The following is a 21,897-nucleotide window of genomic DNA, read 5'->3' as shown; positions in this document are numbered from 1 at the left end:
ACAGGCTGCCCATTGGCAGATTTCATCATACACAAATATCATGTATTTCTGATTGATTTTTGGGAACATCGAAAAAACCAGATTAGTAACACAATCAGCAGCATAATGCCACTAAAACCAGGACCTTCAACATAGACTGAAAACAATCTGCTTAATTCTTCCAGCTGTTTGTTTACATAAAATAACATCTGAGCCACATTTGTCCATCTCTAACTCCAGATGATCCATCTACTCAGGCAGCACTCACCTATTGGATCTCCAACGATGACACGAGCAAAAACGGATACAGTGAGGACGAGACAAATCCTAAACAACGCTGTGGTGTCCATGTCGTACAGCTGTGTTTTCCCCAACCCTGAAAACCGATACTGAATTCATCCCACGAATGGCAGGTGCTAAGAAGAGCTGCAGTATACCGCGCCCTCCTTTGCTCCCAGCAATCATGTTTTATGGCAGGTTGTAAAGTGTTTCACTGATGGTGGACCGGGCCAAAGATCACGACCAAGTATGAGTTTCATTTTTGGCTTAAACGGGGCATTAATTAACATGCTAACACTGAACAATGCAATAAAAACATATTAAAGGTTGTCATTGAGCATTTCTTTTCAAACACAAACATGAAAATGGTTGAAAGTGAATTGCTAAACAACAGACAGGTACTTTACTGGACAGGTATTTATTTAACTATTTCTGTGTGTCCCCTTTTTGTCGTGGTCCCTGAGTGCTGCACTCAGGGTTCTGATTTTTTTGTGGACTCATGGTTTGTTTGTGTTTTGAGAGAATTTATAGTCTTCTGTTAGCGGTTTGATCTATATCCTCTTGTTGCTTTGAGTTTTGCATATTTAGTGCCTTTAGTTCCTCATGTGCCTGCCACACAGCCTGCCACAACACTTTTGCATTAATCGTAATAAATTCCAGTCATGTAACAATGTTTTTTTCCATGGAACAGAATGGGGGGCTCAGCTGGTTTGACCAAGTTCTGCTCCAGAATCTGGGAAATCTCATTCAAAATCTCTCACATTTGTAGCTACATTATCAGTTACACCCTTAAAACAGAGTAAGCATCATGTTGGGTGGCACTTTTGTGTTTATTTTGGGCATTTGGAAGTTTTGTGTCTTTTTGTACTTGTTTTGTGCATCTTAGTGGATGTTTTACATTCCTTTGCAGCATTCATGTCTTTCCTCTAAATGTTGTGGGTGAGTATTCATCCCTACCCAACTTCCTTCCCAGCATTAAATGCTGCTTCCTTCTGTGTGTTTTCACTGCACTAAAATGTGTAAAAGATGTTTGTGGCTTTTATTTGACCTCAAACCTTTTCTTATTTTTCTTCCTCTTTTTCATGTATACATTAAACCCTGCCCTTGCCTTTGTAGGGGCATCTATCAAAATTTGCCAAAAGCTGCCAAGTAAAACCATCTTATATTTATTAATATTTTGCCCAGATGGCAAAAACAAGCAGGCAAGCAAGCAAACAAACAAGCAAGCAAGCAAACAAACAAGCAAACAAACAAACAAACAAACAGTGTTCAATCACTCTTTTAGAAACTTTTGATCAACAACAAAATGTTGCAAATGTTTCCTTATTGCCTAGAAATGAACCTCAGTTTTTGTACACAAGAGAGATGGTCATATGGTGGTTTGTTCAAGCGCATCAAATGCCAATTAAAGATTCATACCCAATATGATGAACAGACAGATGGGTGGGGACAGGACAAAGTGGTTGAATATAAAAGTTGTGCTATCTTCAATCTGCTGCTGATAGCAAAGAAGTCACGTCCTCATCTCTTTAACAATGCTGAGGTTTTCATGACTCACAATGTGTCTTTTAGGGTGACGATCCATTTAAGCAACCTTATGTGATAGCTAAACACACTGGCCACTTTATTAGGTACATCTGTTCAACTGTTCACTGATGCAAATATGCATCAAGTCAATGCATTTAGGCATGTAGACATGGCCAAGATGACCTGCTGGAGTTCAAACTGAGCATCACAACGAGCAAGAAAGGTGATTAAAGTGACTTTAAACATGACATGATTGTTGTTGCCTGATGGGCCTGTGTGAGTTTTTTCAGAAACTGCTGGGATTTTTTCACACAGCCATCTCTGCTGTTTACAGAGAATGATACAAAAAAGAGAAAATATCCAGTGAGCGAGTCTGGGTGAAGATGCCTTGTTGACGCCAGAGGTTAATCACGTCTGTGCCATGAAGTACTAGCAGGATCCATCCATCATCTTCTGCTTATCTGAAGTCAGGTCGCGGTGGCAGCAGGCTGAGCAGGGTATTCCAGGCATCCTTCTCCCCAGGCACACTTTCAAGTTCCTCCTGGGGGGATCCCAAGTGATTCCCAGGCCAGATGAGAAAAATAATCTCTCCAACAGGTTCTGGGTCTACCCCTTTTCCCAGTTGGATGTACCTCACCATTGTGACCAGATGCCCGAAGCACCTCAACTGGCTCCTTTTGACATGCAGGAGTAGCAGCTCTGCTGTCGGAGCTTCTGGTCCTATCTCTAAGGCTGAACCCAGCTTCCCTGCTGAGGAAACTCATTTTAGTTGCTTACTCTTCCACTTTTGGATATTACCCAGATTTTGTGACCATGGGTGAGGGTTGGGACATCAAAACTCCAAAGATGCATCTTACTGAACTACACCATTTCTGAACAAACTGATTGGACAGTTCACCTGCCCATTATGCTCATTAGGCATGGTCAGGCGAGCCTGCTGAAGTTCAAAGCGAGCAGCAGGGAGACAAGTGAGTGAAAGTGTTATGGTTGTTGGGCTGAGCATGTCAGAAACTGCTGACCTGGGATTTTCCCACACAACCATCGCTGGGGTTGATGTCAGAGGAAGGTTGACAGACTAGTTCAAGCTGATAGGAAGGCAACCGTGACTCGATCAACCACTCGTTACAAACAAGAGCATCTCTGAAAGCACAACACATGGGATCTTGAAGCAGAAACGTAACAGATGACCGCATTGAGAGCAACTTCTGCCAGCTAAGAACAGGAAACTGAGGCTAAAGGTCACACAGACTCAACAAAATTGGAAAAATGCTGGACAGCATCCTTGGGATGTGGTTGAAAGTGAAATTTGGATGAGCAGCTGACAAATCTGCAGCAACTCTATTGAAGAAATTTTAAAAATGTGTGTTGCTGCTTAAGCCTTTTAGGTTTCTGCGTGTTCATTTATCGAACAGGAATGAGACAACACAACAGAAAAAGGAGTCCAATTATTAAATTTAATTAGCCATTTCGTCACACAGTTTTACAGATTAATCTGGGTCAGGACTGCATCTCATCCCTGTGTGGGATGGCATGAAGTTCCAACCACTTCTAGTTCAACTTACTTATATTCCTTCACCATTTATCTAATGCCAGTTTTGACCTGGGAGTTAACACTGCTGTTTCAACAATGTTTGTATATTTGAATTGCAAATATTTAAAGGATGATTATGTTGTGAAATATAAAGGTTATCCAATATTACAAACAAATCAGTTGGACTGTTTTGGATGGAGGTTTGTTATCTATGATAACTGTGCTGATATAAGGAGACACTATAGACTCTAGTTATATGATGTGAAAACGGTAACAGAACCTATATATTTTCATCTGTGAGAGTGAGGTATCCTCACACACATCTGAACCTCAGATTAATACAGTCTGTGAACAATCAGCATCCTGATATAGTTAATTCTTTACATTTGCAGTCAACTCTGAAACTGTTTCGGCTCAGTGCTCTAAGTACTGCATGTTGATTATAAGAGTACGTGATAGAAGCAATTTCCCCACTTTAGCGCACTGATACAGACTGATAGGAGAGGTCCAAAGGATGGAAGTGAGCTAGGCTCAGATACTGGCTCAGGACAAACATGAAGCTTCACAGATTCAACAATGATCCATCTGTGAGTCAAACTCTGCGCTGTTGCTCCTCTTGAAGGGAGCAGCTCTCACGCAGGTCTGGCTGCTGCTCCAGCAGCATCGCTGTGCTTGCTGCCAGCTCCACAGCTTCACTTTGCTCCACAGCTGCCTTCATCACATGCGGCTTTGAACTCGGACTGTGTCAACAAACATGCGGCTCAGCTGGAAAACGTCTTTTCACGGAGCTCTGCGGCGGCGCCGTCTTTTTAGCGGACAAAAGAGCGGAAGAAGCCGCCAAACAGCGCTGAGCTCCGCGCTGAGCCGCTCAGCTTCGGAGGCTCCAGCAACAAAGCGCACAGAGCCGCAGAGCTCTACATGAGGCCCACACGAGGAGACACCAGTCCGCTGTGGACCGCTTCACTGTCGCCCTGCAGCGCCGCTCACACGCTCACTTTCAGCTCTTTGATCCCGGACACAAAACACAAAACGGACACACGTTGACGCCGCACAAGCGAGCCCCGCGACACGCCTTCACTCTCCACGGTTCTCATGGTGTGTTCAAGTGCAGCGTCTGGCTCCGAGCTTCCGTCATTGCGCTGTCACTCTCACTGCACTCAGATCAGAGCTCAAAGCTAAGCGGAAAATGTCGGAAGAAGCTCCAGCACCTGCTGCCGCTCCGGCCAAGAAGAAGGCTTCCAAACCCAAGAAGGTCGGCCCCAGCGTCGGCGAGCTCATTGTCAAAACTGTGGCCGCCTCCAAGGAGCGCAGCGGCGTGTCCGCAGCCGCTCTCAAGAAGGCTCTGGCCGCCGGAGGCTACGATGTGGACAAGAACAAGGTTCGCGTCAAGACCGCCATCAAGAGCCTGGTGGCTAAAGGCACTCTGGTCCAGACCAAGGGCACCGGGGCCTCCGGATCCTTCAAGATGAGCAAGAAGGCCGCCGAGACCAAGGACAAGAAGCCCGCAAAGAAAGCCGCTCCCAAAGCCAAGAAGCCCGCAGCGGCCAAGAAACCCGCCGCCGCAGCAGCGGCCAAAAAGCCCAAGAAGACGGCGGCAGCCAAGAAGCCCGCCGCAGCCGCTAAGAAGTCCCCCAAGAAGGCCAAGAGCCCCAAGAAAGCGGCCGCAGCCAAGAAGCCCGCCAAGAGCCCCAAGAAAGCGGCCGCCAAGAGCCCCAAGAAGGCGACCAAGAAGGCCCCCGCAGCAGCCAAGAAAGCCCCCGCTAAGAAAGCAGCCAAGCCCAAAGTCAAGAAGGCCGCGCCAGCCAAGAAGAAGTGAGCTCCCCTCACATTCAACCTCCACAAAGGCTCTTCTCAGAGCCACCACACCATCACACAAGAGCTACATCCTCAACAGCATTATTAGTAAGAGTGGAACGATAGTATAGACTGATTTTTACATTTTAAACGGATCAATAATTACAAAACCTCAGTCATTACTTCATTAAACTCACGGCAGACTAAACATGAACAAAGCTTTCATACAAAGCACTTACACAGCACCAATAATGCTATTACACATCTTTCAGAAAGCAACCATTTCTTGTCATCGCGCTCTGAACAGGAAACATTGTCCAACTACATCATATCAAAGGTGAGGAGAAACTTGAGTGAACAGTACACAAAACATTGATACTGACCACCTCATTCAGAGTGTTCAGAAACATTTTTCACACTTCAAACTCTCACTCAGGAATCTGGTGCTTGAGGCAGCAAATCTCTTGGAATAAATGCAATCAATCCCATGCAGGACTACAGGAATTAGCCTGTAATCAAGTCCTTGATAAGTTTATGAAGCTTAAAACCAGCTGATGAAGTATTTTAATGCTGCTACAAGTGAGATGGTGCTTTGTCATGAATGTTTAGCCAGGATAATTGGTGTGTGAGCATTTAATCAATTTGATCTCTGAAATATTTCTGATGGACTAGTTTGTATATATTCACTTGATTTCACACAAACTGGAGTTGAAGTCCACACACACACACACACACGGGGGGGGGGGGGGGGGGGGGGGGATGATGCAACAGCACTAATTTCCAGCTGAGTGAACATGTGGGATTGTGAGGTTTGCTGTGAGACGAGTGTGACCGTCACACCTGAAAGCTGCAAAACGAACGCATTGTTATTTAGCTGCATTGAGTGATGTGTTCAAGTGTGAGTGATCCATGTAAGTGTAGCGATTGTCTACATTGTTAAGCTGAATGAGAGTGAGGACATGTGCTCTGAGAGGAGTGTGTGGCTCTTAAAAGAGCCTTTGTTTGTAGCAGGTAGGCAGAGTAAGTAGTTTGTCCGGTGCTGCGTTTACTTGGCCTTGACGGGCTTCTCGGTCTTCTTGGGCAGCAGCACGGCCTGGATGTTGGGCAGCACGCCACCCTGAGCGATGGTGACTCCGCCGAGCAGCTTGTTGAGCTCCTCGTCGTTGCGCACAGCCAGCTGCAGGTGTCGGGGGATGATGCGAGTCTTCTTGTTGTCGCGGGCAGCGTTGCCGGCCAGCTCGAGGATCTCAGCGGTCAGGTACTCGAGCACGGCCGCCAGGTAGACGGGGGCGCCGGCACCAACGCGCTCAGCATAGTTGCCTTTGCGCAGCAGCCTGTGCACACGGCCCACGGGGAACTGCAGTCCAGCACGGGACGAGCGGGTCTTGGCCTTAGCTCTGGCTTTGCCTCCGGTCTTGCCGCGTCCGCTCATGTTTAACGCTTTTCTTCTGTGTAGTACCGACACTCAAAGAAAACATGACTCGAGCAGCCCCAAAGCCTCGCTTATATTTGCGCACAGCGCGCGCCGTTTGGTCACGCACCAATCCCACAGAGGCTTCCAGCAGCGCCGCAGGGGGCGGGCCGCTCTCGCTGTAAGCGCGCACTTTGAACGCACTTCCGTCCAATGAGCAGCCGACACTCAGGCGGGCCGTCGCTCCTTTGGGCGGTGCTGAGCGCCGCCACGAGCTGCTCACCAATCACGAGCCGGACTTGTCGAGCAGCGGCACCGCCTCGCAGTGTCTCACACGCTTTAAGAGCAGCGACTCTCCTCCACTCACTACATTTTCTCCTGTTCGCAGCACAAAGAGAGAAAGCGCGTAAACATGGCAAGAACCAAGCAGACCGCCCGCAAGTCTACTGGAGGCAAAGCCCCCAGGAAGCAGCTGGCTACCAAGGCCGCTCGTAAGAGCGCCCCGGCCACTGGAGGCGTCAAGAAGCCTCACCGTTACAGGCCCGGCACCGTGGCTCTGCGCGAGATCCGCCGCTACCAGAAATCCACCGAGCTGCTCATCCGCAAGCTGCCCTTCCAGCGCCTCGTCCGCGAGATCGCTCAGGACTTCAAGACCGACCTGCGCTTCCAGAGCTCCGCCGTCATGGCTCTGCAGGAAGCCAGCGAGGCTTACCTCGTCGGCCTCTTCGAGGACACCAACCTGTGCGCCATCCACGCCAAGAGGGTCACCATCATGCCCAAAGACATCCAGCTGGCCCGACGCATCCGCGGAGAGAGAGCTTAAGCTGCCTGCCTGCCTGCGCTATACAAACAACAACAACGGCTCTTTTCAGAGCCAACTCACTCACTCTGAGACAGTATTCCTCATCTGTTGCTATTACAGCAATTAATTAAATCAACCTTTTACATAAATTTCACGCACTTGCGATTTTTAGAATAACTCACTGCAAATCTGCATAGATAACTTTTCTGTTTGCTGTGGAGTTAAATCAGTGAGTAAACATCTCTAAAGGCCCTCTTTCATGTCACCATAACAAGGCTGTTCTTTAATAATTGAGTAATTTAAATGGGTTCTTCTGACACTAAACATTGTTTCAGACTTCCTGGAAACCTGTGATGTCATCCAATGTTTAAAAATCCTAACAGTGAAAACAATGCAGCTGACAGATTATCCAGCTGTACCCTTTCTACAATCTGAGTCTTGACACGTGTGAACTTTGACCGTGAACAAGAATAATATACTTGATTTATTCGTCTGCATTGCTGAGTTACAAGTTTCTTCAAATTTGGCATCAACAGTCACTTTGAGTCGAGAATGAACTGATTTTGGTTTCCAGGGATCTGCTTTGCAGTTGGCGTGGTCCCCAGGTGGGAGTTTTGTATTTTCTGGCTGGTTTCCCTGTCCACCCCTGAATGATCCTCCTGGGTGCGGTCATTTGATATTCAGGTTCATTAAAGTTTTGGATATCATGTTCAGGTGCTGGTTGAGTATTTAATACCATGTGCATCATGATGGTCACAACAACCTTTGTGTATTGTTTTTCTGTGCCGGGGGAACGTATCCAGAGAACAAAGAGCAGTGAAACAGGCTGGTCCAGTGGTCACAGGCATCATATATAAAGCCACAGGCTCCATCTGCAAACATACACACAGGGACATTTCACTGAGACAACAATCAGGTGGACCAACGTGGTAAGGAAGATTCTCTTATTTTAATTATGTTTCTTTCTTATGTTATGCAAAAAAAATGTACATTTTGTTCTTTCACTATTGTTTTTAATTAAACAATGACTTCATTGTAGGCTTAGAAAAAAATAATTTCACAGCAAACTGTTCATGAAAAACGCTTCAAAGGCAGAGCCCTCTTTATTAAACCGTTTTAACCTGATATATGCAAATCAGTCTTATTTTTATGGCTTATTATATTTAATAAACCAGGGAAACCAAACACACTTTCATAACTTGTTTGTACATATCCTTTAGCATCATCAAGAAAAGAAACAAAGCTCGACTGATAAAAAAAATGGAGCTTGGATTGTGCATGAATGCAAAATCTGTCAGATATTTCACTTGTTTATAAAGTAATATTTCCATATTATTAAAAGCAAACAATAAAGGGGGGGGGGGGGCTTAGAATAGACTCAAACCCAACCTGCTGCATTTCTGCCTTCGTGGCAAACGATCACCTGATCAACCACTGAGCTAAACTGGCAAACAACCATATCAATGTTTAGCAATAACTCAGGTCGTTAGTGAAGAAACTTGAAGTACAGATAAAAGAATAAAGAAATAAAATGAGGGTTCTGTTCACAGCAGTGTTTCTTTCCCCCACAGAAGGCGCTGATATGAAGTCTGGGTTGCTGATCATGGTGGCTGTGGCAGTTCTGCTGCCCAGCTCTGCTGAGGGCCGGATTGTCTCCAGATGTGAGGTCAGAGATGATCTCAAGAAGATGCTGGGGAAAGTGGACGACAAAACCTTGGCAACAGGTGAACTTACACGTGGTTTTGGTGTTTAACTGACTTCCAACACAAACACAAATGTGCTGATGAAAATCAGAAACCTGTACCTGAGCTGTACAGAAGTATGACTCTGAGGTATTTAAGCTGGTTTCTGCTTTATGCTTCTTCTCTATTAGAGGAAAATATTCACTCTGCTTCAAAAGTGAAGAAACAGCTACAAAGAGCTCCATGTAAACACACAATAAAGCGTCTCTTTCAGTTTCTTTCAGTGTGCATTTTGCTTCTGTCCATGAACGCGTGTTGGAGAGCTGAGACCAGTTTGTCTATTCATTTGTTTGTAACTCTCTCTCTCTGCATGTGTGACTGGTTTGTTGCAGTTATCTGTGAAGTGGAAAGGAGATCTCGTCTGAACACCTCCTTGGTGACGGTGTTTGGTAAGCCGATCCCTGCCACATCCAAGCCACCAGGGATCACAGGCCCCTCCCCAACAAGGGTCAACAAATTGACCCCTGAAGCTTCTGCCAAGCCGGATCATAAGGAGACGGAGCATGGTTCCAGCACAGAACATAAGGGTGAAGTAAGCAGCGGGGAGAAGCCTTCGTTCTACAGCCTTTATGGGCTCTTCCAGCTGTCTGACAGGCAGTTCTGTGATTCGGGGCTTTACTCGTCCAAAAATGAGTGCAAAATCTCCTGCACGTGTGAGTACCTGCACCAGAAGCACACAGAGACTCATTTGTTTTGCATTATATTTTGCATATTAAACATTTTATTTCATTTTTCTTCCCTTGAAGCCTTCACTAATGATGACATAACTGATGACACTGCTTGTGTTATCAAGACCGGGTACTGGAAGTAAGTTTCTGTATAACAAAATACACACAATCAAATAAATCAACTTTGAATAAATACACTGCTCAAAAGAAAAAAAGACACTTTTTAATTATAACATCAAGTCTATTAAACTTCTGTGAATATTAACCAGTCTCAGCTGTTTAGGTGTTAATGAAATTAGAAACAGGTGGACTCGAGGGGCAGCAGTGAGACAACCCAAAACAGGAATGCTTTCACACATAAAACTGTGACATTGCCAGAAGGTTTGCTGTAACATGAAAGGATTTGGAAAAGCCATCAAGAACTTTATGCTGCTGTAACATTGTTGAGAATGACCAGTTTGGTGGTCTGGGGAGCCCTCTACAGGTTACCTGACTGCCATCAGGTATCAGGATGACATCCTTGGACCCAGTGTCAGACCCTGTGCTGGAGCAGTGGGTCCTGGATTCCTCCTGGTAAATAACAATGCTTCATGTGGTGAGAGTTTGCAGGCAGTTCTTGGAGGATGAAAGAACTGATACCATCGACTGGCCCCAGGCTTGCCTGACTTAAACAAAATAGATCACCTCTGGGACATTATCTTTTGGTCCTTCCAGGATCAACAGGTCGGACTTCAGATGGTCCAGCTCTGGGAGGAGATCCCCAGGACACCATCTCATTAGAGCAGAGGTCTCATTAGGAGCCCAGATGTTGTTAGGCATGCATACAAGCATGTGGGGCCACACAAACTACTGAGGACCAAAATGGTCCTCAGTAGTTTCAGCAAAATAGAAAGTGTTCCTTTAATTTTTTGAGCAGTGTATTATATGTCGTGTGTTATATTAACTAATTGTATATACTTGTATATATACTGAGTTGATAAATGAAAAGAAAATCCAGTAAGTGTTTCAGTAAGAAGTTGGACCACCACAGCTTCAGTGCTTCCCGGCATTCAGACTTTAAGTCTCTGGAACTTTGCCGTAAGGATTGAACACCATCGTTCCAAACACGTCCCCTCATTTGTTGCTCTGATGATGGTGGAGAGACCACTGTGTGACATGCTGGTTAGACTTTCTGAGGGGGATCAGCATTTCTGTGTATGAAGTTAAGACTCCAGCTCATATTTGAGTGCAGCATTCAGAAGATCCACACGTACAAATACGGGTCCCAGTTTAGTTCACTGGGCAGAGCAGACGAGCCATGTGCCATAAGGCTAATGACTTTTGAATATATCAGTTATTGCTTATCTTTCTCCCAGCTTTCCTGCCTTCTCTCCAGAAAGTTTATATTGATTTATTGTTTTAAAAAAAAGAAGATAAACACGTGTAGGCATGGACTACAACACAAATGAGTTAATCTAAAGAAAACTAAAGACAACAAATGGTGTTGCCTAATAACGGCTTTTCCCCCTAATCAAACAGGGTGATTGAGAAGGAAGCCTCTGCCTCGTGCCGTCGTGCAGTGAATTTCTTCAAAGGATGTAAATAAATGGCTGAGATCACAGCTTCCACCTGCAGGATCACAACAGTCTCTTCATCAGATCCGCCTCCAGTGAGCTGTGATCGTGGATCATTTTCTACTAAACATTATGAAGCATTCTTTCCTTTCTTGGTGGGGGGAATCTTTCAATAAATATTACTTTGCATCATGTTTGTGTGAGAGTATATTTTTATAGTAATGTGAAGTGACCTAAACAGGCATCTGATTCCTACAGAATAGTGTTTCTTTTCCAAAGCCCAAAACTCAACTGTTGCTGTCTTATAAAATCTACCTGTTACTTCCTGTTTATTCAGAAACACCACCTGAGATAAACTCCAGTACAGGAAACAGAAGCCACAAAGCAAGATTCAGAAAATGTGACAACCAGAACACTAAAAAAAAAAAAAAAAAAAAAAAAAAAGTATTTTCTTGGCCACACACAAACCGAGCAAATGCTCACAATGGAAAAGAATTTAAATGATTTGCATATGAAATCAAAATTGTAATAATCTAAAATATTTATAAAGAAAAGCTCTTCAGCAGAATTTTGGACCAAATTCTCCACAGAGACTGAGTAACATTTCATTACAGCAGGATGAATATATTAGTTTAAGTGAATCAACACCCATTTTCATTATGAAAAAAAGGGCTGTTGACGAAAACTAATATTTATTTAAAAAAAAAACACACTCAGCTGTCATTTTACCGATGAGAAAGAGAAACGGAAATAATTGCAGTTGATAAGATATGTTACAATCATCTTTAATAGTGAACAGTCATTGGTTATGCCATTGCTGTTTATTTAGGAGCATTTGGACCCGGAAATGACGTCAGACTTAAAGACCGGATTAACGCTGCTGGGCTGTTGTGTTTGTAGCCCCTCCTGATGAAAAAAGAGCCAGCTCTTAGAGCCGAAACGTTCGCGACCGACCATCACTGACTGCACGTGCGGTCGCGCGAGCGCTGCTGTGCTTAATTGGGTTAAAAAAAAAAAAAAAAATCTGATCACCGGCCGGTTCGGCCTGGAACCTCCCGATGGCCACCACGCCCCTGGTAGATGACCTGCTCTACCTCCTGAGCCACCTGAGCCACAGCTACAGCCACCATCTATGCAACTGGTTGGGTGGTGAGGGGAAAAAGAGGGTACAGGGAAACACAGAGTGAGGGAGAGAGAAGACACACATGTAATGACATGCTCCAGATGTATGTAAACAGAAAGTGGAGAAGAAGTGCTGAGTGTTATGGCAGCAGATCCAGTATCTGTGTCATTCCTTAAGCACTCTTGGAAAAGTAAAGGACGCGTGCAACCGTGAATTTAACCGAAAAATCTTTATCAAGAAAAAAGGCAAATACAAAAAGTTTTGATCCACTATCACTTGTTAGAATTTCCTTTTCTTTCTTTCAACAAAACACCGCATACATTCAAAAACTGTGTTGCTCCTGCTTATGCAATCCGTCTATCGTCTCTGTGTTTCTCTAGCGCAGTGGTTCTCAAATCCAGGCCTCGTGGCCCAGTGTCCTGCAGGTATTAGATGTGTCCCTGATCCAACACACCTGAATCAAATGGCTGAATTACCTCCTCAGTATGCAGTCAAGTTCTCCAGAGTCCTGCTAATGACTTCTATATTTGACTCAGATGTGTTGAAGCAGAGACACATCTAAAACTTGTAGGACATTGGGCCACGAGGCCTGGATTTGAGAACCACTGCTCTAGCGTAACACGCTGCTCTACCGGAAGTAAGCCTTTTCAAGCTAAACTAACCTGATATTAACTTTACTTACTGAAAGTGACCAAAATTAAAGACAAAAAACATTGGACAAACTATATAATCTAAATGTTCCTTACTTATAACACCGAGTGTCACATAAAGTCCAGCAGCAGTCTGAACTTAAGGTGGCATAACTAAAGGATGGTTCAGGGTCACCTGATCCAGCTGGTCCTAATTATAAACTTTATCAAAAAGGAAAGTTTGAGTCACCTTAAAAGTAGAGACGGTGTGTTTCCCCTGAATCCAACCCAGATGACTGCCCCTCCCTGAGCCTGGTTCTGCTGGAGGTTTCTTCCTGTTAAAAGGGAGTTTTTCCTTCCCACTGTCACCACGTGCTGCTCATAGTGGGATGTTTTGACTGTTGGTGTTGCTCTGTAATTATTGTAGGGTCTTTGCCTGACAATATAAAGCACCGTGAGGTGACTGTTGTGATTTGGAGCTATATAATTAAAACTGAATTGAACTGAATCACCTGGGAGCTGGTTCCACAAGAAGAGGAAGCTGAAGACTTTTGTACTTTTAGAAAATCTAGGAACCTGCAGTTCTTTATGAAAATATGATACTATGAGGTCTTTAAGATAAGATGGGGCCTGATCATTCAAGATTTGGTATTTGAGAAGAAATTTTAAATTCAATTCTGGATTTGAAGAGAAGTGAATATGGCAGAAATATGCTCTCATCTCTGTCAGTACTCTTCAGGGAACTTTTACAACAACCTGATAATAATGAATCACAATAGTCCAAAAGTAATGAATACATGACCTCGTCATGCCCAGACACTCTGTCTCTGTGTTTTTCTGCTTTTGTCTGTCTTCGTTCTGTCTTCATTTTGTCTTTCTGTCCTTGTCTCCTGTCGCTGTGTTTGTTTATGGTCTACACCCAGTGGACACGCCAGCGTTTTGTGTACTGACTTTTTGTAAAAGCTCAATAAACTGCTTTGCTTTGAACTCTGCTTTTCTCCAGAGGTTCTTTTCTTTTCTTTGTGTGTTTTTACTTTGTAATGAGATCTAAAGAGCCGAATCCACAAATGATCAGCCAGACAAAGTTTGAAGAAGAGTCATTGTGACCTGTGACTGTTTCCCTTTGAGGCTGCGTCCTGGTTGGAAAACCTGGATTTCAGCTTTCCCGATGAAAATCTGCAAATTAACCTCATTTTGCTAAGATGTTTTAATAAATCATCAAATGTACTGCCATTAAACTGGGGAAAACCTAACAAGCCTTCAGCTGACTGAGCGCTGAAGATTCTCAGTCCTCCATTTGTTTCACAATTTTCAAGCTTTTAAAGTAGCTGCTTTACTTTCACAGAGACATGAGGGGCACCTCCCAAAGTCTGACCTGCATCCACCCTCCGCTCAGTGTCCTCCTCAGTCATGCTGGTTCCCACGATCGCTGCAGAAGCGATGAGCCAAATAATTAAACTGAGCTTGCACTGCAGTAACTTATCTTTGACATCAGTGTTTAAGTTTACCAAATTACCAAAATGAATTTGTGTAACTTATAGTTGAAGTGTATCAGTAGAATTGAGCTGAGGGGGCACAGTGATGGGCCTGGACCCCCGAAGCCCGTCTGCTAAACTGTGACCAGCAAACTGCACAGCAGGAGGATTCTTACTGTAAAAAAACAAAACATAAAAATAATTAAAATAAATCAAGACAAACCACCAGGCTCTATTTCTTAATAATTCTCATGATAAATGAGGTTTTTGTTTTTTTGTTAAATTCCCACTGAGGTTTCTGGAGTAAATGTCTCAAACAGCAGGAGAAAGGCTGCAGGTTCAAAGCCTCAGGCTGAGTCAAACATCACGTCCACGTCACAGATGTGACATCCACAGCAGCTGCAGATAAAGTAAAGCTTCATGGTTCAGAGGTCGCTCAGCAGAGGATGACGTGTTTCCTCAGATTTATGAAGGTGTTGGTTAGTGTGAAGATGTGAAAATGACTGCTGTGATTGGTCAGAATTAACTCGTGAAAAGTTAATAAATGTCAGCCTTTATTTTAAAGAAGGAAGAGTTTTATTCCTACATTTATATTTTTAATTAATAGAAACCACTGAAACAGCCTCAAATATGTTAACAGAAATTTGTGTTTGTTGTAGTGCTCTGTTCACTGCAGTCAGCCTGCTTTTCAACAGTCTCTTCGTTTGTCCTAAACATGTGTTGATCATAATTATTGATAATCAAGCTTTGGATTTCTGCAGGGTTAACAAGATGTAGCAATAACCAAATTAGCCACCAGATGTCAGTGTGGAGAGCGTAGCTGCAGATAACAGTTTATTATAAGCCCTGCATGTAACAGGTTTGTGATGTGGAAAGCAGGTTATAGTTCAGTGCGAGAGGAAGCAAAATGTCAGCTTCAAACGACAAATGTTTGTTAAACAGGAGTTTGTTACTGAAATTGCATGAAGAATACTGTCTCAGAGAGAGTGAGTTGGCTCTGAAAAGAGCCGTTGTTGTTGTTTGTATAGCGCAGGCAGGCAGGCAGCTTAAGCTCTCTCTCCGCGGATGCGTCGGGCCAGCTGGATGTCTTTGGGCATGATGGTGACCCTCTTGGCGTGGATGGCGCACAGGTTGGTGTCCTCGAAGAGGCCGACGAGGTAAGCCTCGCTGGCTTCCTGCAGAGCCATGACGGCGGAGCTCTGGAAGCGCAGGTCGGTCTTGAAGTCCTGAGCGATCTCGCGGACGAGGCGCTGGAAGGGCAGCTTGCGGATGAGCAGCTCGGTGGATTTCTGGTAGCGGCGGATCTCGCGCAGAGCCACGGTGCCGGGCCTGTAACGGTGAGGCTTCTTGACGCCTCCGGTGGCCGGGGCGCTCTTACGAGCGGCCTTGGTAGCCAGCTGCTTCCTGGGGGCTTTGCCTCCAGTAGACTTGCGGGCGGTCTGCTTGGTTCTTGCCATGTTTACGCGCTTTCTCTCTTTGTGCTGCGAACAGGAGAAAATGTAGTGAGTGGAGGAGAGTCGCTGCTCTTAAAGCGTGTGAGACACTGCGAGGCGGTGCCGCTGCTCGACAAGTCCGGCTCGTGATTGGTGAGCAGCTCGTGGCGGCGCTCAGCACCGCCCAAAGGAGCGACGGCCCGCCTGAGTGTCGGCTGCTCATTGGACGGAAGTGCGTTCAAAGTGCGCGCTTACAGCGAGAGCGGCCCGCCCCCTGCGGCGCTGCTGGAAGCCTCTGTGGGATTGGTGCGTGACCAAACGGCGCGCGCTGTGCGCAAATATAAGCGAGGCTTTGGGGCTGCTCGAGTCATGTTTTCTTTGAGTGTCGGTACTACACAGAAGAAAAGCGTTAAACATGAGCGGACGCGGCAAGACCGGAGGCAAAGCCAGAGCTAAGGCCAAGACCCGCTCGTCCCGTGCTGGACTGCAGTTCCCCGTGGGCCGTGTGCACAGGCTGCTGCGCAAAGGCAACTATGCTGAGCGCGTTGGTGCCGGCGCCCCCGTCTACCTGGCGGCCGTGCTCGAGTACCTGACCGCTGAGATCCTCGAGTTGGCCGGCAACGCTGCCCGCGACAACAAGAAGACTCGCATCATCCCCCGACACCTGCAGCTGGCTGTGCGCAACGACGAGGAGCTCAACAAGCTGCTCGGCGGAGTCACCATCGCTCAGGGTGGCGTGCTGCCCAACATCCAGGCCGTGCTGCTGCCCAAGAAGACCGAGAAGCCCGTCAAGGCCAAGTAAACGCAGCACCGGACAAACTACTTACTCTGCCTACCTGCTACAAACAAAGGCTCTTTTAAGAGCCACACACTCCTCTCAGAGCACATTGTCCTCACTCTCATTCAGCTTAACAATGTAGACAATCACTACACTTACATGGATCACTCACACTTGATCACATCACTCAATGCAGCTAAATAACAATGCGTTCGTTTTGCTCTGTGCTACTCTAAATTTTGCTATCACAGGAACTACAGCATCACTATGGAAATATTAACAGTTGAATCTCAGGAAGGCAGCTTTCAGGTGTGACGGTCACACTCGTCTCACAGCAAAACTCACAATCCCACATGTTCACTCAGCTGGAAATTAGTGCTGTTCACATCATCCTGTGTCACTGAATGCAGCTAAATAACAATGCATTCATTTTGTTCTGTGCTACTCTAAATTTTGCTATCACACGAACTACAGCATCACTACTTAAGTGCTGATACTTTGAACCTATAAATACAGCTTATAGATGTGAGCATGTGTCATGATTAAGATGATGAATGCTCAATTTGCATCCATCTCAGCTTCTGTTTTAAAGGTTCCATTCAGACATTTTTCATAGTTCATGTTTGAGGTTTTTCAGTCCCAACACAGTTCACTGAGCTGACTATAGATTATTTGAATGTCTGAATATATTGTACAGGTAATCAGTCTGCTACAGTAAGAGCTATGATGATCAATAACACTTGAACATTAATGATGATGATGATGATGATGATCATCACATTGCTTTGACCACTCTGAGCTTTCTCAGTATTTTTTGCCTCTCTGGAAGGACTCCCATCAAGTGTAATGAGGTCCTGAGCAGGATTTAACTACCCATCTCAGTCAATATTAACTATAAATGATCAATGCTTGATTGTGCATTGTACAGCTATCCGTTACTTTGTTAGATAATGCATTTAAAAAAACTTGACTTTTTAGTTGCTTTTGAAGTGTGCAAAAGGGCAGAACAGGCACAACCAAATTAACAAAGCTAAAAGTTATTTTCTTACATAAATTGAAAATATGAAAACAGACAATATTAAATTAATAAATTAAAATGTTAAATGCTATGTTAAATGTTAAATGCTATTGTATCCGTCAAAAAAACAAAAAAAAAACGTAATGTTTACAAAAAGGGAAACCTGCAAAACCCCACGAGTTAGTTCAGTGGTTCTCAAATCCAGGCCTCGTGGCCCAATGTCCTGCAAGTTTTAGATGTGTCTCTGCTTCAACACATCTGAGTCAAATATAGAAGTCATTAGCAGGACTCTGGAGAACTTGACTGCATACTGAGGAGGTAATTCAGCCATTTGATTCAGGTGTGTTGGATCAGGGACACATCAGTGCATTTATCAGCAGCCGTCTCTTTTAAATCTGAGCAAACACGTCATGATTCAGAGGCTGATCAGCAGAGGGTGAAGAAACTTTCTTCAACATTATTTGTAATGTATGCCGCTCTGGATGCCATATCTTATGACACAGACGTGACGTTTTATTCACTCTGTCAGAGGCTTTGATTAAATGGAACCTGCATGAGTTTCTCCCGTGCGAGACCTTTACACCAGAAAACAAACAAACAAACAAACAAACAAACAAACAAACAAACAAACAAACCTAATCTGTGGGGGGAGTTATTCAATTAATGGATGCTGTTTTTCTTGCATTTTTATTTTGGCTTTCACTGAATCATTTTTTCATTTCTTAATTTTTCCACAGACTGGATGTTCCTTCAGTTTATGTCTGCGCAAATCAATCCCTGTTTATGAGTCTGTTATTAAAGCCTGACAAACACCTACAGCATCACTGACACGCGCATATTCCTGTGACTCAACAATCACAGGAAGCTTGAGACGCGCCCCTTTTAACAAAAGACGCAGCTTTGCTCCAACTCCATGTCCAACCCACTGCGCAGCTCGACCAATGAAAGGCGAGGGCCTGCGCAGGGCGATTAGCATACAGGCTGCATAAGAAGAGCAGCTCTCCGTCAGCACTTCATTCGTGTCTGCAAAGCATCGAGGAAACAACATGCCTGAACCCGCCAAGTCCGCGCCCAAGAAGGGCTCCAAGAAAGCCGTGACCAAGACCGCCGGCAAAGGAGGCAAGAAGAAGAGGAAGACCAGGAGGGAGAGCTACGCCATCTACGTGTACAAGGTGCTGAAGCAGGTGCACCCCGACACCGGCATCTCCTCCAAGGCCATGAGCATCATGAACTCGTTCGTCAACGACATCTTCGAGCGCATCGCCTCCGAGGCCTCTCGCCTGGCTCACTACAACAAGCGCTCCACCATCACCTCCAGAGAGATCCAGACCGCCGTGCGCCTCCTGCTGCCCGGTGAGCTGGCCAAGCACGCCGTGTCCGAGGGCACCAAGGCCGTCACCAAGTACACCAGCTCCAAGTAAACTCTCCCGCTCTCTCCCATCAACACAACGGCTCTTCTCAGAGCCACACACCTCAATCTAAGCGCACACATTCAACCTTAAACAACTGCATGGCAGCTACTTCATACACCTGCAACATGACTCAGCAGAATACATGTATTTAATATAAAGTACAGACCTCAAGTGCTCTGAATATATTTATTTTTGTGGAACAGTTGTGTAACAGGAATGTATAATGTGAATATACGAAGTGTCAGGGGGAAGTACACCTAATCCTGATTTTTTTTTTTTTTTTTTTTTTTTTTGTGGTCTATTCATGTTTGTGATGTGTGGGTGATGGTAACCGTGTTTAAATACCTCCAGTAGGACCTGAGATGTTTGTGTTAAAGTTGTTGCAGTGTTTTCAAAAGATGAGTGACTGTATGATTACTGAGGTGATGGTGACTTTTTTTTTTTTTAATTAAAATGTATATTTATCTCTCCACTGTGCTTGGACTCAGTCTGTTTCTCCTTTTGGAAATAACCTCCCCGGCTTTGGAGGAAAATCTTCTCATGATACTGAGGAGGCAGGAGTGCGCAAGTATCCCATAGCAGGCCTGTACAGTCGTGGATTAAAGGAAATGTAAATCAGTGGATTAAATTGAGAGCAAGAGCCAGATCTGGTGCTCCCTTTTACAAACTTATGTTTGGAGATTGTATGGCAAACTGGGATTGTTTAAATATAAATTGGAATACTTTGAGTACAAAGCAAATCTACAACATAATTAATGGAACGAACAATGGTGGACCGATAAAATATAAATATGTGAATAATGATGAAATCTCTCAAATTATTAGAAATGTAAATGAAAAAATTATTTCAGAAAACTTAAGAGATACTGTACGGCTCATTTCTGTTGGCAGATGTCCTGTTGGAGCAGTTATACAGTGGAGCTGTTATGTCACCACAAAGATAATATCGATAATTGTGATGAAGATGAAACCCGGCAGCATTTACTCCTGGAGTCTTACCGAACAACAGAAATAAGAAGCAAAAAGGTTGATGTCGGGTTTGATGTGGATTTTAATGAGAGATCTGTTATGTATGGATTATTTACAGAAAGAATGGTCGACAGCAAAAGAAGGTTGTTTTGGTTAATTATGTGCATTATCAATACCCACATCTGGAAAACAAAGGCCAAGTCAGTCATTGAACAAAAAATGATTAACAGTGATGTTGTTTTTAGGAATATTATTGTGGATCTGAGGAGGAGGAAAGCTATTGGACAGATGAACAGCCTCTTCCTTGGAATATTTTAAAGATATGAAAAAAAAAATGTAATGATGAATATGTAATGTGAATTCATGTTGTTGTGTTTTGTTGTGATGTAGCTGTTTTGTTTGCCAAATAATTTGAATAAAGGCTTTGAAAAAAAAGTGGCTCGTGTCACAGCAAATTGGTGAAACTCCAGCACAATAACACATTTTGTGGGATCCATTATGTTTTCATAAATCATGCCAACATTCAAACCACTACCTGAACCAGCGAGGCTTCACATTTCACCAATGACGTCACCAGCCCTCGATACACCCTTAATGAAAGAGTCTCTGGATTTCTTGACACGTGCTCCGAAGACTCCACAGCAGTCCCATCACTATGTTTTTTTAAAAATAGTTTTTCCTGTGATATTCCCAGAAATACCAAATTTGGTCTCTTGGAAAGGTATAATATATGATGTGTGACTGTATCAGGCACAGTCACTGTTTTATGTTAAAAAGTGAATGACATGGCCCAAGTAAAATACACAGCTGTGAAAGGGATGGATCTCTCATAAGAGCCACTCTGGAATTTAACTTATACATTAGATATGTTTTACTTGACTAATATTTAAGTTGCCAGTACCTTTGAAATAACATTGACAAAGATATTTTACAATGCTGGATATAGTCCCTATATACACTCCCCTCCAAAATTACTGGAACAATGAGGCCAATCCCTTTATTTTTTACTGTGGACAGAAAACAACCTCAATCTCAGCTTTTGTTTCCAGGTATTTACACCTGGATCTGATACACAGTTCAGAAGACAGCACCTTTGGTCTGAACACACCTGTTTTCCTTGTCAGTAAACGTACAGGAACAGTTAAACTCAAAATAGATTAAAGTGAAAAAGACTTAATAGTTGGCTGTAAATTCTTTGCTTGCAGTAACTGCATCAACCTGGGACCCACTGACATCACTAAAACTTTTGCATTCTTCTTTTATGGTGCTTTTCCAGGCTTTCTCCTCTTTAGCAGGTAAAATGCTCTGTAGGGTTTAAGTCTGCAGATTAACTAGGCCAGTCTAAAACCTTCCACTTCCTGTTTCTGATGAACTCCTTTGTAGTTTTGCTGCATGATGAGGGATCTCCCAATCAGTTTGGTTGCATCTTTCTGTAAACAGACATATAAAACATTTCTATAGACTGAGTTCATCATACTGCTGACATCATCAGTGAAGAATAATGAGCTCGTCCCAGAAGAAGCCATGCAAGCCTAAACTATGACATCACCTCCACTGTGTTTCACAGGTGAGCTCATATGTTTGGGATCATGAGCAGATCCTTTCTTACACGGGTAAAGGTTCATCTTTGTCCCATCAGTTCATAAAATTTTGTCCCAGAATTTCTGAGGCTTGTCTCTGAACTTCATATTTTCCAGTATTACCTGAAAACCATCTTTTGTCTGACCATTTCTTAATAACATTTAAATGTAAAATAATGGAATACACTGTACTG

The 21,897-nt window shown here is 44.1% G+C and overlaps 6 protein-coding genes across 7 annotated transcripts; 4 read left to right on the top strand and 2 right to left on the bottom strand.

Annotated features, from left to right (window-relative positions):
* The first annotated feature begins 4,502 nt into the window (after nt 1–4,502).
* Nucleotides 4,503–5,149, top strand: LOC115782908 (histone H1-like). The gene has a single exon (XM_030733421.1). It carries the CDS (start codon nt 4,503–4,505, stop codon nt 5,130–5,132), a length of 630 nt encoding a protein of 209 aa, XP_030589281.1. The 3' UTR covers nt 5,133–5,149.
* Nucleotides 5,150–6,121: 972 nt separating this feature from the next.
* On the bottom strand, nt 6,122–6,542 carry LOC115782916 (histone H2A). Its single transcript, XM_030733435.1, has one exon. The coding sequence runs from the start codon at nt 6,540–6,542 to the stop codon at nt 6,156–6,158; it is 387 nt and encodes a 128-aa protein (XP_030589295.1). The 3' UTR covers nt 6,122–6,155.
* Nucleotides 6,543–6,933: 391 nt separating this feature from the next.
* LOC115798237 (histone H3) lies at nt 6,934–7,371 on the top strand. Its single transcript, XM_030755045.1, has one exon. It carries the CDS (start codon nt 6,934–6,936, stop codon nt 7,342–7,344), a length of 411 nt encoding a protein of 136 aa, XP_030610905.1. The 3' UTR covers nt 7,345–7,371.
* An 8,043-nt stretch (nt 7,372–15,414) lies between these two features.
* Nucleotides 15,415–15,988, bottom strand: LOC115798072 (histone H3). Its single transcript, XM_030754805.1, has one exon. It carries the CDS (start codon nt 15,968–15,970, stop codon nt 15,560–15,562), a length of 411 nt encoding a protein of 136 aa, XP_030610665.1. The 5' UTR covers nt 15,971–15,988; the 3' UTR covers nt 15,415–15,559.
* A 373-nt stretch (nt 15,989–16,361) lies between these two features.
* LOC115798459 (histone H2A) lies at nt 16,362–16,782 on the top strand. Of its 2 annotated transcripts, XM_030755416.1 has the most exons (2): nt 16,362–16,579; nt 16,643–16,765. In XM_030755416.1, the coding sequence occupies exons 1-2, from the start codon at nt 16,362–16,364 to the stop codon at nt 16,746–16,748; spliced, it is 324 nt and encodes a 107-aa protein (XP_030611276.1). In that variant the 3' UTR covers nt 16,749–16,765. The 2 variants fall into 2 exon arrangements, with proteins under 2 accessions (XP_030611276.1, XP_030611199.1); XM_030755339.1 differs by having other exon boundaries at nt 16,362–16,782.
* Nucleotides 16,783–18,771: 1,989 nt separating this feature from the next.
* Nucleotides 18,772–19,331, top strand: LOC115798593 (histone H2B 1/2-like). The gene has a single exon (XM_030755531.1). The coding sequence runs from the start codon at nt 18,789–18,791 to the stop codon at nt 19,161–19,163; it is 375 nt and encodes a 124-aa protein (XP_030611391.1). The 5' UTR covers nt 18,772–18,788; the 3' UTR covers nt 19,164–19,331.
* Nucleotides 19,332–21,897: the final 2,566 nt, after the last annotated feature.

Source organism: Archocentrus centrarchus, chromosome 1 (assembly GCF_007364275.1).
Source record: "Archocentrus centrarchus isolate MPI-CPG fArcCen1 chromosome 1, fArcCen1, whole genome shotgun sequence".
In the NCBI taxonomy this organism is placed as follows: Eukaryota; Metazoa; Chordata; class Actinopteri; order Cichliformes; family Cichlidae; genus Archocentrus; species Archocentrus centrarchus.
The sequence above is the reverse complement of the archived record's forward strand: the minus strand, read 5'-3'. Positions and strand labels throughout refer to the sequence as shown.